This window comes from Oncorhynchus masou, unplaced genomic scaffold (assembly GCF_036934945.1).
Source record: "Oncorhynchus masou masou isolate Uvic2021 unplaced genomic scaffold, UVic_Omas_1.1 unplaced_scaffold_1248, whole genome shotgun sequence".
Lineage (NCBI taxonomy): Eukaryota > Metazoa > Chordata > Actinopteri > Salmoniformes > Salmonidae > Oncorhynchus > Oncorhynchus masou.
In genome coordinates this window covers 156,280-173,907 of record NW_027002299.1, presented here as the reverse complement: position 1 = coordinate 173,907, position 17,628 = coordinate 156,280, and the positions used below count along the sequence as shown (strand labels likewise).

At 42.2% G+C, this 17,628-nt stretch overlaps 1 protein-coding gene across 1 annotated transcript in view; it reads right to left on the bottom strand.

Annotated features, from left to right (window-relative positions):
- LOC135530074 (uncharacterized) overlaps positions 1 to 17,628 on the bottom strand; it is a gene marked incomplete at its 3' end in the record, with an annotated part of 40,954 nt that overhangs the window by 9,023 nt on the left and 14,303 nt on the right. The window contains exons 6-7 of the mRNA XM_064958461.1: positions 10,689 to 10,749; positions 813 to 916 (exon numbers count right to left, since the gene is read on the bottom strand). Of these exons, the coding sequence (XP_064814533.1) occupies positions 813 to 916; positions 10,689 to 10,749 (165 nt within the window). The remainder of the gene's footprint in view (positions 1 to 812; positions 917 to 10,688; positions 10,750 to 17,628) is intronic.

The following is a 17,628-nucleotide window of genomic DNA, read 5'->3' as shown; positions in this document are numbered from 1 at the left end:
CTCGTTAACACTAACGATGTTACCCATTAGCGCTAATGGAGAAGAGGTCCATTAAGGCTCTGGCACCACGTGTTTCTTTCTCTAACTAAAGCTATAGGCCTGCGTGCCAAAAACCACCCTATTCGTTATATAGTGCACTACTTTTTACCAGAGACCTATGAGCCTGGTGAAAAGTAGTGCACTATATACGGACTAGGGTGTAATTTGTAACGCACCCATACACAGGCAAGTACCCACAGACCCATAGAGGTTCACCCATCATTACTTTCTATGATGTGCTTCATTAACCCATATATTAGTATAATGACACATCAGAGCAGGACAGGGAACATACTGAGTACATTTATCGAAACAGAAATATTCATTTTTCTCTGTAATAACACTACTGGTATTTGACAGGTAATTAATAGACATAACACGACAAATTCAGAACCAAATCTGCATCCCGAATGGCATCCTATTCCCTATTTAGTGCACTACTTTTGATCAAAGCCATATGGGCCCTGCTCAAAGGAAGTGCACTACACAGGAATATGGTGCTATTTGGTACATGTCCCATGTCACACCAGGTGCAAAAATGTCTTGTGAATATCTGCAAAGTGCTCTACTGCATGTCTTCTTGTATCTCACAATATCTTTGTAATAATGCTAATGCTCAACAATGACATTTGATAACGACAACAAAATCTAAAGCTCTACAGCCTATTAAGATGTGATCATACTTGATATTTAGGGACAGGAGTTTTTCTTTACCACGTGACCTGACCAGGAACAACTCTAAGCCTCAGTAATATATTTAAGCTATTATCTACCATGATAGTGTTCTGCTGCGTTCTCCTCAGAGGCCAGCCTCAGTGTCTCGTCGATGTGTGATCTGTCCCTCAGGATGTGGCTCGGGACATCCTCCCCTCCTCCTCTGTGGAGAGAAACAGCAGATCTCAAGTCAGTCTCTGATAGTGAATCTTTGCACATTGGACTGGATTAACTGGCAATGACAGATGAGGCTGGTAGGGGGAAATGGGAAAGGTTCGTATGTGCTAAAACATTATTTGCAATCACAGCCCAAAAGTGGCATCATTTACTGGTATGACCCCCTCTATGGCTCCTGCCTCCCAAATGGTTCCCTATTCCATACATAGTGCACTACTTCCTGAGATTGTAAATCCTGTTTTAGGACAAAACGTGTGTGTGTGACCGTTAATTATCTATATCACTTGCTTTGGCAATGTAAACATATGTTTCCCACGCCAATAAAGCCCTTTAAATGTAACTGAATTGACAGAGAGAGAGGTGCTGACAGTTGCGCGTCGTAAACGTTCCAGTAGAGGCTCTACAGTGGCCAATTACCACCATGCTACATCAAGGGTCATTTCAATCAGTCAAAGTGCTGTCTCTGTCTCTCTATTGCTGGGGTCTACAGGGATGGGTGTCAATCTAGAAATAAAATGACCAATGGATTCTAAAGCATAAGAAACAACAACTACGAAATGAACAACTGTGAAAAGTCAGTCAGTGGCACCATACAGTATGTGAATAACAAAGCCAGAGGATGAATAGAAGTGATATGTTCTGTTGTATAAACTGAGGAAAACAACCCTGTGTGATGTCAAATCCAATCAAATGTTTTGGTCACATACACATGGTTAGCAGATGTTATTGGTCACATACACATGGTTAGCCAATGTTATTGGTCACATACACATGGTTAGCAGATGTTATTGGTCACATACACATGGTTAGCAGATGTTATTGGTCACATACATATGGTTGGCAGATGTTATTGGTCACATACACATGGTTAGCAGATGTTATTGGTCACATACACATGGTTAGCAGATGTTATTGGTCACATACACATGGTTAGCAGATGTTATTGGTCACATACACATGGTTAGCCAATGTTATTGGTCACATACACATGGTTAGCAGATGTTATTGGTCACATACACATGGTTAGCCAATGTTATTGGTCACATACACATGGTTAGCAGATGTTATTGGTCACATACACATGGTTAGCAGATGTTATTGGTCACATACATGGTTAGCCAATGTTATTGGTCACATACACATGGTTAGCAGATGTTATTGGTCACATACACATGGTTAGCAGATGTTATTGGTCACATACACATGGTTAGCAGATGTTATTGGTCACATACACATGGTTAGCCAATGTTATTGGTCACATACACATGGTTAGCAGATGTTATTGGTCACATACACATGGTTAGCAGATGTTATTGGTCACATACACATGGTTAGCAGATGTTATTGGTCACACACATGGTTAGCAGATGTTATTGGTCACATACACATGGTTAGCAGATGTTATTGGTCACATACACATGGTTAGCAGATGTTATTGGTCACACACACATGGTTAGCAGATGTTATTGGTCACATACACATGGTTAGCCAATGTTATTGGTCACATACACATGGTTAGCAGATGTTATTGGTCACATACACATGGTTAGCAGATGTTATTGGTCACATACACATGGTTAGCAGATGTTATTGGTCACATACACATGGTTAGCAGATGTTATTGGTCACATACACATGGTTAGCAGATGTTATTGGTCACATACACATGGTTAGCAGATGTTATTGGTCACATACACATGGTTAGCAGATGTTATTGGTCACATACACATGGTTAGCAGATGTTATTGTGAGTGTAGAAATTCTTATGCTTCTAGATCCAACAGTGCAGTGGTATCTAACAGGTCAAATCGAATAATTCCACAACAAAACTTAATATCTAACTAATTCCACAGCTAAACCTAATACACACAATCTAATAAAGGAATGGGATGAGGATATATAGTAATAAAATATATAGATGAGCAGTGACAGAGCAGCTAAGATGCAATAGATAGTGAAGGATAACAGTACATATGAGATGAGTAATGTGAGATATGTAAACATTCTTAAAGTGGCATTATTAAAGTGACTAGTGTTCCATTTATTAAAGTGACTAGTGTTCCATTTATTAAAGTGACTAGTGTTCCATTTATTAAAGTGACTAGTGTTCCATTTATTAAAGTGACTAGTGTTCCATTTATTAAAGTGGAATAGGGTAGGGTAGCCTAGTGGTTAGAGCGTTGGACTAGTAACCGGAAGGTCACCGGAAGGTTGCAAGTTCAAACCCCTGAGCTGACAAGGTACAAGTCTGTCGTTCTGCCCCTGAACAGGCAGTTAACCCACTGTTCCTAGGCCGTCATTGAAAATAAGAATTTGTTCTTAACTGACTTGCCTGGTTAAATAAAGGTAAAAAAAATAAAAAATAGTGTTCCATTTATTAAAGTGACTAGTGTTCCATTTATTAAAGTGACTAGTGCTCCATTTATTAAAGTGACTAGTGTTAAAGTGACTAGTGTTAAAGTGACAAGTTGTAACGACGTTCTTCGTTTGTCGAAAGAGAGTCGGACCGAAATGCAGCGTGTTGGTTACTCATGTTCTTTAATGGAACAAATGACGATACACGAAATAACTTATAAATACAAAAAACAACAAACGGAACGTGAAAAACCTATACAGCCTGTCTGGTGAACACTACACAGAGACAGGAACAATCACCCACGAAATACAAAGTGAAACCCAGGCTACCTAAATACGGTTCCCAATCAGAGACAACGAGAATCACCTGACTCTGATTGAGAACCGCCTCAGGCAGCCAAACCTATGCAACACACACCCCTAATCAGCCACAATCCCAATAACTAAAAAACCCCACTAACAAATACAACAAACAATAAACCCATGTCACACCCTGGCCTGACCAACTAATTAACTAAAACACAAAATACTAAGACCAAGGCGTGACACAAGTGTTAAAGTGACTAGTGTTCCATTTATTAAAGTGACTAGTGCTCCATTTATTAAAGTGACTAGTGCTCCATTTATTAAAGTGACTAGTGCTCCATTTATTAAAGTGACTAGTGCTCCATTTATTAAAGTGACTAGTGTTAAAGTGACTAGTGTTAAAGTGACTAGTGCTCCATTTATTAAAGTGACTAGTGTTAAAATGACTAGTGCTCCATTTATTAAAGTGACTAGTGCTCCATTTATTAAAGTGACTAGTGCTCCATTTATTAAAGTGACTAGTGTTCCATTTATTAAAGTGACTAGTGTTAAAGTGACGAGTGTTCCATTTATTAAAGTGACTAGTGTTCCATTTATTAAAGTGACTAGTGCTCCATTTATTAAAGTGACTAGTGTTCCATTTATTAAAGTGACTAGTGTTCCATTTATTAAAGTGACTAGTGTTCCATTTATTAAAGTGACTTGTGCTCCATTTATTAAAGTGACTAGTGTTCCATTTATTAAAGTGACTAGTGCTCCATTTATTAAAGTGACTAGTGTTAAAGTGACAAGTGTTCCATTTATTAAAGTGACTAGTGTTAAAGTGACTAGTGCTCCATTTATTAAAGTGACTAGTGTTCCATTTATTAAAGTGACTAGTGCTCCATTTATTAAAGTGACTAGTGCTCCATTTATTAAAGTGACTAGTGTTCCATTTATTAAAGTGACGAGTGTTCCATTTATTAAAGTGACTAGTGTTAAAGTGACTAGTGCTCCATTTATTAAAGTGACTAGTGTTAAAGTGACTAGTGCTCCATTTATTAAAGTGACTAGTGTTAAAGTGACTAGTGCTCCATTTGTTAAAGTGACTAGTGTTAAAGTGACTTGTGCTCCATTTATTAAAGTGACTAGTGTTAAAGTGACTAGTGTTCCATTTATTAAAGTGACTAGTGTTAAAGTGACTAGTGCTCCATTTGTTAAAGTGACTAGTGTTAAAGTGACTAGTGTTCCATTTATTAAAGTGACTAGTGTTAAAGTGACTAGTGCTCCATTTGTTAAAGTGACTAGTGTTAAAGTGACTAGTGCTCCATTTATTAAAGTGACTAGTGTTAAAGTGACTAGTGTTCCATTTATTAAAGTGACTAGTGTTAAAGTGACTAGTGCTCCATTTATTAAAGTGACTAGTGTTAAAGTGACGAGTGTTCCATTTATTACAGTGACTAGTGTTAAAGTGACTAGTGCTCCATTTATTAAAGTGACTAGTGTTAAAGTGACGAGTGTTCCATTTATTACAGTGACTAGTGTTAAAGTGACTAGTGCTCCATTTATTAAAGTGACTAGTGTTAAAGTGACTTGTGCTCCATTTATTAAAGTGGCATTATTAAAGTGACTAGTGTTAAAGTGACTAGTGTTCCATTTATTAAAGTGGCCAATATCAGTTGTACTGCAAGCACCTTCCCTCAAACTTAGCCACAGGCTGCGTAGCTAACATACAAGTCCTTTCATAGAAGCTGCAGGCAGGATATTCACAGATATTCCTGTCTATCTGTCTCCCAGGCTCAGAGAAATACCGGTCTATCCGTCTCCCAGAACCAGAGAGATACCGGTCTATCCGTCTCCCAGAACCAGAGAGATACCGGTCTATCCGTCTCCCAGAACCAGAGAGATGTCTGTCTATCTGTCTCCCAGAACCAGAAAGATGTCTGTCTATCCGTCTCCCAGAACCAGAGAGATGTCTGTCTATCTGTCTCCCAGAACCAGAGAGATGTCTGTCTATCCGTCTCCCAGAACCAGAGAGATGTCTGTCTATCCGTCTCCCAGAACCAGAGAGATGTCTGTCTATCCGTCTCCCAGAACCAGAGAGATGTCTGTCTATCCGTCTCCCAGAACCAGAGAGATGTCTGTCTATCCGTCTCCCAGAACCAGAGAGATGTCTGTCTATCTGTCTCCCAGAACCAGAGAGATGTCTGTCTATCTGTCTCCCAGAACCAGAGAGATGTCTGTCTATCCGTCTCCCAGAACCAGAGAGATGTCTGTCTATCTGTCTCCCAGAACCAGAGAGATGTCTGTCTATCTGTCTCCCAGAACCAGAGAGATGTCTGTCTATCCGTCTCCCAGAACCAGAGAGATGTCTGTCTATCCGTCTCCCAGAACCAGAGAGATGTCTGTCTATCCGTCTCCCAGAACCAGAGAGATGTCTGTCTATCCGTCTCCCAGAACCAGAAAGATGTCTGTCTATCCGTCTCCCAGAACCAGAAAGATGTCTGTCTATCTGTCTCCCAGAACCAGAGAGATGTCTGTCTATCCGTCTCCCAGAACCAGAGAGATGTCTGTCTATCCGTCTCCCAGAACCAGAGAGATGTCTGTCTATCCGTCTCCCAGAACCAGAGAGATGTCTGTCTATCCGTCTCCCAGAACCAGAGAGATGTCTGTCTATCCGTCTCCCAGAACCAGAGAGATGTCTGTCTATCCGTCTCCCAGAACCAGAGAGATGTCTGTCTATCCGTCTCCCAGGCCCAGAGAGATGTCTGTCTATCCGTCTCCCAGAACCAGAGAGATTCCTGTCTGTCTCCCAGGCCCAGAGAGATGCCTGTCTGTCTCCCAGGCCCAGAGAGATGTCTGTCTGTCTCCCAGGCCCAGAGAGATACCTGTCTATCCATCTCCCAGGCCCAGAGAGATTCCTGTCTGTCACCCAGGCCCAGAGATATACCGGTCTGTCCGTCTCCCAGGCCCAGAGAGATGCCTGTCTGTCTCCCAGGCCCAGAGAGATTCCTGTCTGTCCGTCTCCCAGGCCCAGAGAGATGCCTGTCTGTCTCCCAGGCCCAGAGAGATACCTGTCTATCCATCTCCCAGGCCCAGAGAGATTCCTGTCTCTCCGTCTCCCAGAACCAGAGATTCCTGTCTGTCTCCCAGGCCCAGAGAGATTCCTGTCTGTCCGTCTCCCAGGCCCAGAGAGATTCCTGTCTGTCACCCAGGCCCAGAGATATACCGGTCTGTCCGTCTCCCAGAACAAGAGAGATACCGGTCTATCCGTCTCCCAGGCCTAGAGAGATACCGGTCTGTCTGTCTCCCAGAACAAGAGAGATACTGGTCTATCCGTCTCCCAGGCCTAGAGAGATACCGGTCTATCTGTCTCCCAGGCCTAGAGAGATACCGGTCTGTCTGTCTCCCAGAACAAGAGAGATACCGGTCTATCCGTCTCCCAGGCCTAGAGAGATACCGGTCTATCTGTCTCCCAGGCCCAGAGAGATTCCGGTCTATCTGTCTCCCAGGCCCAGAGAGATTCCTGTCTATCTCTCTCCCAGGCCCAGAGAGATGTCTGTCTATCTGTCTCCCAGAACAAGAGAGATACTGGTCTATCTGTCTCCCAGGCCCAGAGAGATTCATGTCTATCAGTCTCCCAGGCCTAGAGAGATTCCTGTCTGTCTCCCAGGCCCAGAGAGATTCCTGTCTGTCTCCCAGGCCCAGAGAGATTCCTGTCTATCAGTCTCCCAGGCCCAGAGAGATTCCTGTCTATCTCTCTCCCAGGCCCAGAGAGATTCCTGTCTATCTCTCTCCCAGGCCCAGAGAGATTCCTGTCTATCTCTCTCCCAGGCCCAGAGAGATTCCTGTCTCTCTGTCTCCCAGAACCAGCGAGATTCCTGTCTATCTGTCTCCCAGGCCCAGAGAGATGTCTGTCTATCCGTCTCCCAGAACAAGAGAGATACTGGTCTATCTGTCTCCCAGGCCCAGAGAGATTCATGTCTCTCTGTCTCCCAGAACCAGAGAGATTCCTGTCTCTCTGTCTCCCAGAACCAGAGAGATTCCTGTCTGTCTCCCAGAACCAGAGAGATTCCTGTCTGTCTCCCAGGCCCAGAGAGATTCCTGTCTATCCGTCTCCCAGGCCCAGAGACATACTGTAAGTGGAGAGAAGAGGGGATGTTGAATGAGAGATATTTATATCCAGTTACATGGCTGCGGGATGAACAATTCCTCCAGGAGGGTTACATTTAGCAGTGTCCCCCACATTCATTAGCATTCTAGCATTCTCTGTGTGTGTGTGTGTGTGTGTGTGTGTGTGTGTGTGTGTGTGTGTGTGTGTGTGTGTGTGTGTGTGTGTGTGTGTGTGTGTGTGTGTGTGTGTGTGTGTGTGTGTGTGTGTGTGTGTGTGTGTGTGTGTGTGTGTGTGTGTGTGTGTGTGTGTGTGTGTGTGTGTGTGTGTGTGTGTGTGTGCGTGTGTGCGTGCGTGTGTGTGTGCGTGTGTGCGTGCGTGTGTGATCTCCACATTTGAATATCTATGTTATTTATTGCATTTGATCACAGCTGCTACTACAGTATGATCAGTTCTTTAATTAGACGGACTGCTGAAAATACAGGTTTGTTTCACGTAGCCATGGTTTCACAATACCACCATAGATAGTGTTTGTGTGTGTAGTGGGGGAAACCCCAGTTTCATGACAACCTGGGATAGGAGTGTGCACGCACACACACACACACACACACACACACACACACACACACACACACACACACACACACACACACACACACACACACAGACACACGCACACTCTCTCTCGCTCTCTGCTCCACACCCTAACAACCCCGTTGTCATAAAGAGGGAGAACACGTCAGACCCTCTGCTTCACCTCCTCCAAATATAACCCTCTGTTGTAGACTTATCAGCCTGTTAGGACTGTCCTTGTGTGCCCATTACCCAGGAACAACCATCCTTTTATGGCCCCTGACTGTACCGTACAGGGGCCACTAGGGGCCCACAACCAGGTCAGGTTACACAGCAGCACTACAGCCATAGAAATATAACTACTAGAACAGGTTTTCCCATTCAAGTCAATATTCTGTGATGGGTGGACCAGTGGCCATATTGACTGTACCCACAGGAGTAAAACCATGTCAGCCATATTGAGTGTTCCCATTCTGAGGTGGTCGGAGGGGCTTTGACTGTTCTAGTAATTATATTTCTATTTTATTTATTTTTTACCCTTTTTCGTGGTATCCAATTGGTAGTAGTTACTGTCTTGTCTCATCGCTGCAACTCCAGTACGGACTCGGGAGAGGTGAAGGTCGAGAGCCATGCGTCCTCCGAAACAACCCAACCAAGCCGCACTGCTTCTTGACACAACGCACATCCAACCCGGAAGCCAGCCGCACCAACGTGTCAGAGGAAACACCGTACGCCGGCCAAACCTTCCCTAACCCGGACGACGCTGGTCCAATTGTGTGTCGCCCCATGAGCCTCCCGGTCGCGGCCGGCTGCGGCAGAGCCTGGACTCGAACCCAGAATCTCTGGTGGCACAGAGATCACTGCCCCACCCGGGAGGGATGTAATTATATTTCTATGACTACAGCTACAGAGCAGAGCTATATTTAGGGGCATCTAAGATATCACCCTGATTCATACTGCTACACCCAGGGGGTTGTGAAACTCGGATGCTGCCTTCGTTGTTGGTCCTGTCACGGGAGATCGGTATTTGACTCTTAGTTCGAGGTATTTCCATTTATAAAGTCATTCACAAGTTTCAGAAGTTGGAAGACACCCAGGTGATAGGTGGCCATGCTGGAGTACTCATACACACATCTACGTGGCGTAGTCGAGTACCTATCCACCCTTGGCTGCTTGACACATAGGCCTCCAGTAAAACAGTTACAGTGGATGTCATTTTTATGTTCTGAATTGCTCAGTGTCTAAGACGAAGTGTAAAGCTAATTTATACCGAAAACCACACCCTAAACTATATGGACAAAACAGACTGCACCCTAAACTATATGGACAGAACAAACTGCACCCTAAACTATATGGACAGAACAAACTGCACCCTAAACTATATGGACAGAACAAACTGCACCCTAAACTATATGGACAGAACAAACTGCACCCTAAACTATATAGACAGAACAAACTGCACCCTAAACTATATGGACAGAACAAACTGCACCCTAAACTATATGGACAGAACAAACTGCACCCTAAACTATATGGGACAGAACAAACTACACCCTAAACTATATGGACAGAACAGACTGCACCCTAAACTATATGGACAGAACAAACTGCACCCTAAACTATATGGACAGAACAAACTGCACCCTAAACTATATGGACAGAACAAACTGCACCCTAAACTATATGGACAGAACAAACTACACCCTAAACTAAACAGAACAAACTGCATAAACTATATGGACAGAACAAACTGCACCCTAAACTATACGGACAGAACAAACTGCACCCTAAACTATATGGACAGAACAAACTACACCCTAAACCATATGGACAGAACAAACTGCACCCTAAACCATATGGCTAGGAACGATAGGAACAGAACAATGGATACAAATTCTCTACTGCATTGTTTCTACTTCATAACTGAACATATTGACAAAGGATTTACCTCGACAGAAAACAGAGAAGATATTTATTATGGAATCATATGTTGTTATTTTTAACTGAATCATCTCAATAACACAAAGTCATAAATGACATCCTGTCAGCAAGTACGGTTCATTTTCACCTATCAATCAGTCATGGTTACCAAAATTGTACCTCCTAAAAATGTTGTCAGAATGAACTGAAAAAGCCAGACATCAAGTTCTCTTCCTTTCAAAGATGATCAGATCACATGCATTCCACTGTACTTCCCCCTCAGTCCAGTTACCACCAAATGTTCGACAAACGTAGAACAGAAAATGTTCCAAAGCTCTGGCCCTGGCAAAATGTTGGAGATGTCTGTCCAGATCAAGAACAAGGATGAAAAGGAATACAATCTAGTAATATTGCTCTTGGCATGGTTTTGTCATCTGAGCTGGTAACTAAACTACGAGGAGGGGCGTGGGCCTGGAGAATGGAGGTCATGCCAGGTTGTTTGTGTAATTGTCACAAATCACACGGCTGGTGGTGACGGATGTGGGGCAGAGGCTCAGAGAAGACCTCATCAATAACTGGACCACAAAACTGGTCACATAAGTCACACTTGGTCAAAGAGGAAGACTATTTTTTACAGCTGTTGGTCAAATCAAAGTGTATTTGTCATGTTACAACAGGTTCAACAGTGAAATGTTTACTTACAACCTCTAACCAACAGTGCAATTTCTAAGTAAAGAGAGAAGGTATTAGGTGAACAAGGGACAAGTAAAAAATAAAAACAGTAAAAAAGACCGAAAAATAACAGTAGAGGCTATATACAGTAGAGAGGCTATATACAGTAAAGAGGCTATATACAGTAGAGAGGTTATATACAGTAGAGAGGCTATATACAGTAGAGAGGCTATATACAGTAGAGAGGCTATATACAGTAAAGAGGCTATATACAGTAGAGAGGCTCTATACAGTAGAGAGGCTATAACAGTAGAGAGGCTATATACAGTAGTGAGGTTATATACAGTAGAGAGGTTATATACAGTAGAGAGGCTCTATACAGTAGAGAGGCTCTATACAGTAGAGAGGCTATAACAGTAGAGAGGTTGTATACAGTAGAGAGGCTATAAACAGTAGAGAGGCTATAACAGTAGAGAGGCTATATACAGTAGTGAGGTTATATACAGTAGAGAGGTTATATACAGTAGAGAGGTTATATACAGTAGAGGCTATATACAGTAGTGAGGCTATATACAGTAGAGAGGCTATATACAGTAGAGAGGCTATATACAGTAGAGCGGCTATATACAGTAGAGAGGTTATATACAGTAGAGAGGCTATATACAGTAGAGAGGCTATATACAGTAGTGAGGCTATATACAGTAGAGAGGCTATATACAGTAGTGAGGCTATATACAGTAGTGAGGCTATATACAGTAGAGAGGCTATATACAGTAGTGAGGCTATATACAGTAGAGAGGCAATATACAGTAGTGAGGCTATATACAGTAGAGCGGCTATATACAGGAGAGAGGTTATATACAGTAGAGAGGCTATACAGTAGAGAGGCTATATACAGTAGAGAGGCTATACAGTAGAGAGGCTATATACAGTAGAGAGGCTATACAGGAGAGAGGTTATATACAGTAGAGAGGCTATACAGTAGAGAGGTTATATACAGTAGAGAGGCTATACAGTAGAGAGGCTATATACAGTAGAGAGGCTATACAGTAGAGAGGTTATATACAGTAGAGAGACTATACAGTAGAGAGGCTATATACAGTAGAGAGGCTATACAGTAGAGAGGCTATATACAGTAGAGAAGCTATATACAGTAGAGAGGTTATATACAGTAGAGAGGCTATATACAGTAGAGAGGCTATATACAGTATAGAGTCTATATACAGTAGAGAGGTTATATACAGTAGAGAGGCTATATACAGTAGAGAGGTTATATACAGTAGAGAAGCTATATACAGTAGAGAGGCTATATAGAGTAGAGAGGCTATAACAGTAGTGAGGCTATATACAGTAGAGAGGCTATATACAGTAGTGAGGCTATATACAGTAGAGAGGCTATATACAGCAGTGAGGCTATATACAGCAGAGAGGATATCTACAGTAGTGAGGCTATATACAGTAGAGAGGCTAGATACAGTAGAGAGGCCAGATACAGCAGCAAGGCTATATACAGTAGAGAGGCTATATACAGTAGAGAGGCTATATACAGTAGAGAGGCTATATACAGTAGAGAGGCTATACACAGTAGAGAGGCTATATACAGTAGAGAGGCTAAATACAGTAGAGAGGCTATATACAGTAGAGAGGCTATATACAGTAGTGAGGCTATATACAGTAGTGAGGCTATATACAGTAGAGAGGCGATATACAGTAGTGAGGCTATATACAGTAGAGAGGCTATATACAGTAGTGAGGCTATATACAGTAGAGAGGCTATATACAGTAGTGAGGCTATATACAGTAGTGAGGCTATATACAGTAGCGAGGCTATATACAGTAGCGAGGTTATATACAGTAGCGAGCATATATACAGTAGTGACTCTATATACAGTAGAGAGGCTATATACAGTAGTGAGGCTATATAGAGTAGTGAGGTTATATACAGTAGAGAGGCTATATACAGTAGAGAGGCTATATACAGTAGTGAGGCTATATACAGTAGAGAGGCTATATACAGTAGTGAGGTTATATAGAGTTGTGAGGCTATATACAGTAGAGAGGCTATATACAGTAGTGAGACTATATACAGTAGAGAGGCTATATACAGTAGAGAGCCTATATACAGTAGAGAGGCTATATACAGTAGAGAGGCTATATACAGTAGAGAGGCTATATACAGTAGAGAGGCTATATACAGTAGAGAGGCTATATACAGTAGTGAGGCTATATACAGTAGAGAGGCTCTATACAGTAGAGAGGCTATATACAGTAGAGAGGTTATATACAGTAGAGAGGTTATATACAGTAGAGAGGCTCTATACAGTAGAGAGGCTATATACAGTAGAGAGGTTATATACAGTAGAGAGGCTATATACAGTAGTGAGGCAATATACAGTAGAGAGGCTATATACAGTAGAGAGGCTATATACAGTAGAGAGGCTATAACAGTAGAGAGGCTATAACAGTAGTGAGGTTATATACAGTAGTGAGGCTATATACAGTAGAGAGGCTATATACAGCAGTGAGGCTATATACAGCAGATAGGCTATATACAGCAGTGAGGCTATCTACAGCAGAGAGGATATCTACAGTAGAGAGGCTATATACAGTAGGGAGGCTATCTACAGTAGAGAGGCTATATACAGTAGTGAGGCTATATACAGTAGAGAGGTTATATACAGCAGTGAGGCTATATACAGCAGAGAGGATATCTACAGTAGTGAGGCTATATACAGTAGAGAGGCTATATACAGTAGATAGGCTATATACAGTAGAGAGGCTATATACAGTAGAGAGGCTATATACAGTAGAGAGGCTATATACAGTAGTGAGGCTATATACAGTAGAGATTATATACAGTAGAGAGGCTATATACAGTAGTGAGGCTATATACAGTAGAGAGGCAATATACAGTAGAGAGGCTATATACAGTAGAGAGGCTATATACAGTAGTGAGGCTATATACAGCAGAGAGGATATCTACAGTAGTGAGGCTATATACAGTAGAGAGGCTATAACAGTGGAGAGCCTATAACAGTAGTGAAGCTATAGAAATAGAGAGGCTATATACAGTAGAGAGGCTATATACAGTAGAGAGGCTATATACAGTAGTGAGGCTATATACAGTAGAGGTTATATACAGAAGAGAGGCTATATACAGTAGTGAGGCTATATACAGTAGAGAGGCAATATACAGTAGAGAGGCTATATACAGTAGAGAGGCTATAACAGTAATGAGGCTATATACAGTAGAGAGGCTATAACAGTGGAGAGCCTATAACAGTAGTGAAGCTATAGAAATAGAGAGGCTATATACAGTAGTGAGCCTATATACAGTAGTGAGTCTATATACAGTAGAGAGGCTATAACAGTAGAGAGCCTATAACAGTCGTGAGGCTATAACAGTAGAGAGGCTATATACAGTAGAGAGGCTATAACAATAGTGAGGCTATAACAGTAGTGAGGCTATAACAGTAGAGAGGCTATAACAGTAGAGAGGCTATAGAAGTAGTGAGGCTATAACTGTAGTGAGGCTATAACAGTAGAGAGGCTATATACAGTAGCGAGGCTATATACAGTAGAGAGGCTATAACAGTAGTGAGGCTATAACAGTAGTGAGGCTATATACAGTAGAGAGGCTATAACAATAGTGAGGCTATAACAGTAGTGAGGCTATATACAGTAGAGAGGCTATAACAGTAGCGAGGTTATAACAGTAGCGAGGTTATAACAGTAGCGAGGTTATAACAGTAGTGAGGCTATATACAGTAGAGAGGTTATATACAGTAGAGAGGCTATAACAGTAGTGAGGCTATATACAGTAGAGAGGCTATAACAGTAGCGAGGTTATAACAGTAGCAAGGTTATAACAGTAGCGAGGTTATAACAGTAGCGAGGCTACATACAGGCACCGGTTAGTCAGGCTGATTGAGGTAGTATGTACATGTACTGTAGGTATGGTTTAAGTGACTATGCATATATGATAAACAGAGAGTAGCAGTAGCGTAAAAGAGGGGTTGGCAGGTGGTGGGTGGCGGGACACAATGCAGATAGTCCGGGTAGCCAATGTGCGGGAGCAACGGTTAGTCAGGCTAATTGAGGTAGTATGTACATGAATGTATAGTTAAAGTGACTATGCATATATGATAAACAGAGAGGAGCAGCAGTGTAAAAGACGGGTTGGGTGGCGGGACACAATGCAGATAGTCTGGTAGCCATTTGATTACCTGTTCAGGAGTCTGCTGTTGGTCAAGTTTGGTCATTTGAATAGAAATTCAGCCCTATATGTGAGAGGGGATTTTATGTCATCACTGTACATGTGGAGCACACAAAGTATCCCTTTTAAAGGATTGTGACATTCTGGGGACACGATCCCATCTAGTACATATTACAGATGGACACAATCTGAAATACATCTATTACAACATATGTAATAGGAGTGTCATTACACAGTATAGAGCTTTATAACCTACCTTGAGTGTCAAGGCAACACAACTTTACTTCAGCCATAATGACTGCTCCTTGTGCTCATTTAATTGAACAAACACATAAACAACACTATATTTAGTTGTTTTAATTTTCCTTAGTTGGATGTACATTTTATTTGAGACACTGAAATGTTCTCCGATCTACCAGAGTAATGAATCATATGGAAATCAATTAATACCAGAACACATAGTATCACATTTGTGTCTCCATGTCTGTAATTGAAACCATTCAATCACAAATGAGTATTTCTCACATTTAACATCATTCTAACACATATCTTGAATGACAACAGATTTAAGCTATCAAGTGACTTCCACAGTCCAGTGATCTTTAACAGAAATACTTGGAATGAAAGTAGAACATCTAAGCCATGTTGGATCCCCGGGGGCAGTCGACCAGCTGGATCTCATGTTTAAAGTTCCAGAAGAAACCAGCCAGGATGAGGATACGTGACCTTCTAAACTCCCCTCTCCACTTAGCTGGGACGGTGGGGGGGAAATCCGCCTCACCCCTATCATTCAACACCTCACCCCAACACTGCCCACATGCCCCCAGGCGCTAAAGAGATCCTCTGGCTAACTGGACTGTTCCTTGGCTACACCAGGGTCATGTTCATTCGGGCATGCAGCGTTATCCGTTTCAAAACATTCTGCAACACAAAACGAAAATGAATGTTTCTTATTGGACAAGGAAGTACCTTTTTTGTCCACTTTCTTCTGTTTGGTGCCTAATGAACACACCCCCGAGTCATGATACCAACCATGGGAGGACTGAGCCTTCCTTGTGGGCGTGGTGTTGAGGCCAAAGGCCTGGACCTCTGACTCTAGCTGCAAGGCTTGGGCTCAATCCACAAGACATATACTACTGCTTTCTTTGGCTTCATTTGTATTGGCCAAGTCTCAAAAGAAAGCTGCATCAAATGACCCAGAACAACGACGTAGTGGCCACTGGGCATCGGAGTTATTTGTTAACGAGCTCCTGCAGTTAACATATTTTATTGGCATTTAGACTGTTGATGATTTTCATTTTCAAATGAACATACTCAAAAGCATCAGCTCTGATTGGGAGTCGTAGAGTACATCTGCTGTTAGAAGGTACGGATTGAACTGTGTTTACACTGAGCAGACATTAAAAACGGCAAACATCCGTTAAGAGTGTTTCTTGGCAGTCTTAAACACAACTACAAAACTATCCACCTCACACACATGGCTACGGGCTAAAAATAAAAGCACCTGTACCATGTCAGATACAGAGTTGAAATGTATTCCATTTTGAGTTTGCATCCCAATAGTACACTTTATATCTATCACAGTAGACTGAAATATAACAAAACCGTGTGAAATACAAACACCGGATTTTCTAAGTAGAAAAAAATATATATGTTTATTAATTATGAAATGATGAAAAATATGAATAACATTCCACCCATGAGGTCACTGGGTCATTCGACTTCAGTCCCATGTTAAACATACAAACACACTCCTCCTATAGACACAGGCCTCGTGCTGCTTTGACTCCGCCTCCCTACGCTCTCCACCAGTGTCAACTGTTGAATGGTAAAGACAAACACTGTAGCATTGTATCAACGCTAACCAAGGGAAGTGATTACGGGGGGCCTTGAAACTGTCTTGTGCCAGAGTAAGAAGGGAGAGGATAGTGAATGCTACAACACGCCACAGCAAATAATTGTTATGAGCATATTCTAGCGCTCAGACTTAAAATGAATGCTAGACAGATGCTCCTTTCAGCGCCGGTAGGCTGCTGGTGGCAGCGCCATGGTAGTGATGACACATGCTGCATGGTTACGGCTTACTTCTTCACTGCCCATGATAGTGGAGTCAACCTGCTAAAAATAAAGACTGCACAATGTTGCTCTCAGCACGGCCCAAGAACAACCAACAACCAAAGGTTAGCAGGGTGGAAAAAAGGAAGGATAGGACAAAATAGTGCCTTTCAACAGCTTCAACAACAATAGTGTATTGTATATGTATAAAGAGTGCCTTTTATAGTCTGATCCCTGGAACAGGGGTCTGTTAACGTGGTCTGGTACAGAGGTCTGTTAACGTGGTCTGGTACAGAGGTCTGTTAACGTGGTCTGGTTGAGGTCTGTTAAAGTGGTCTGGTACAGAGGTCTGTTAACGTGGTACAGAGGTCTGTTAACGTGGTCTGGTTGAGGTCTGTTAAAGTGGTCTGGTACAGAGGTCTGTTAACATGGTCTGGTACAGAGGTCTGTTAACGTGGTCTGGTTGAGGTCTGTTAAAGTGGTCTGGTACAGAGGTCTGTTAACATGGTCT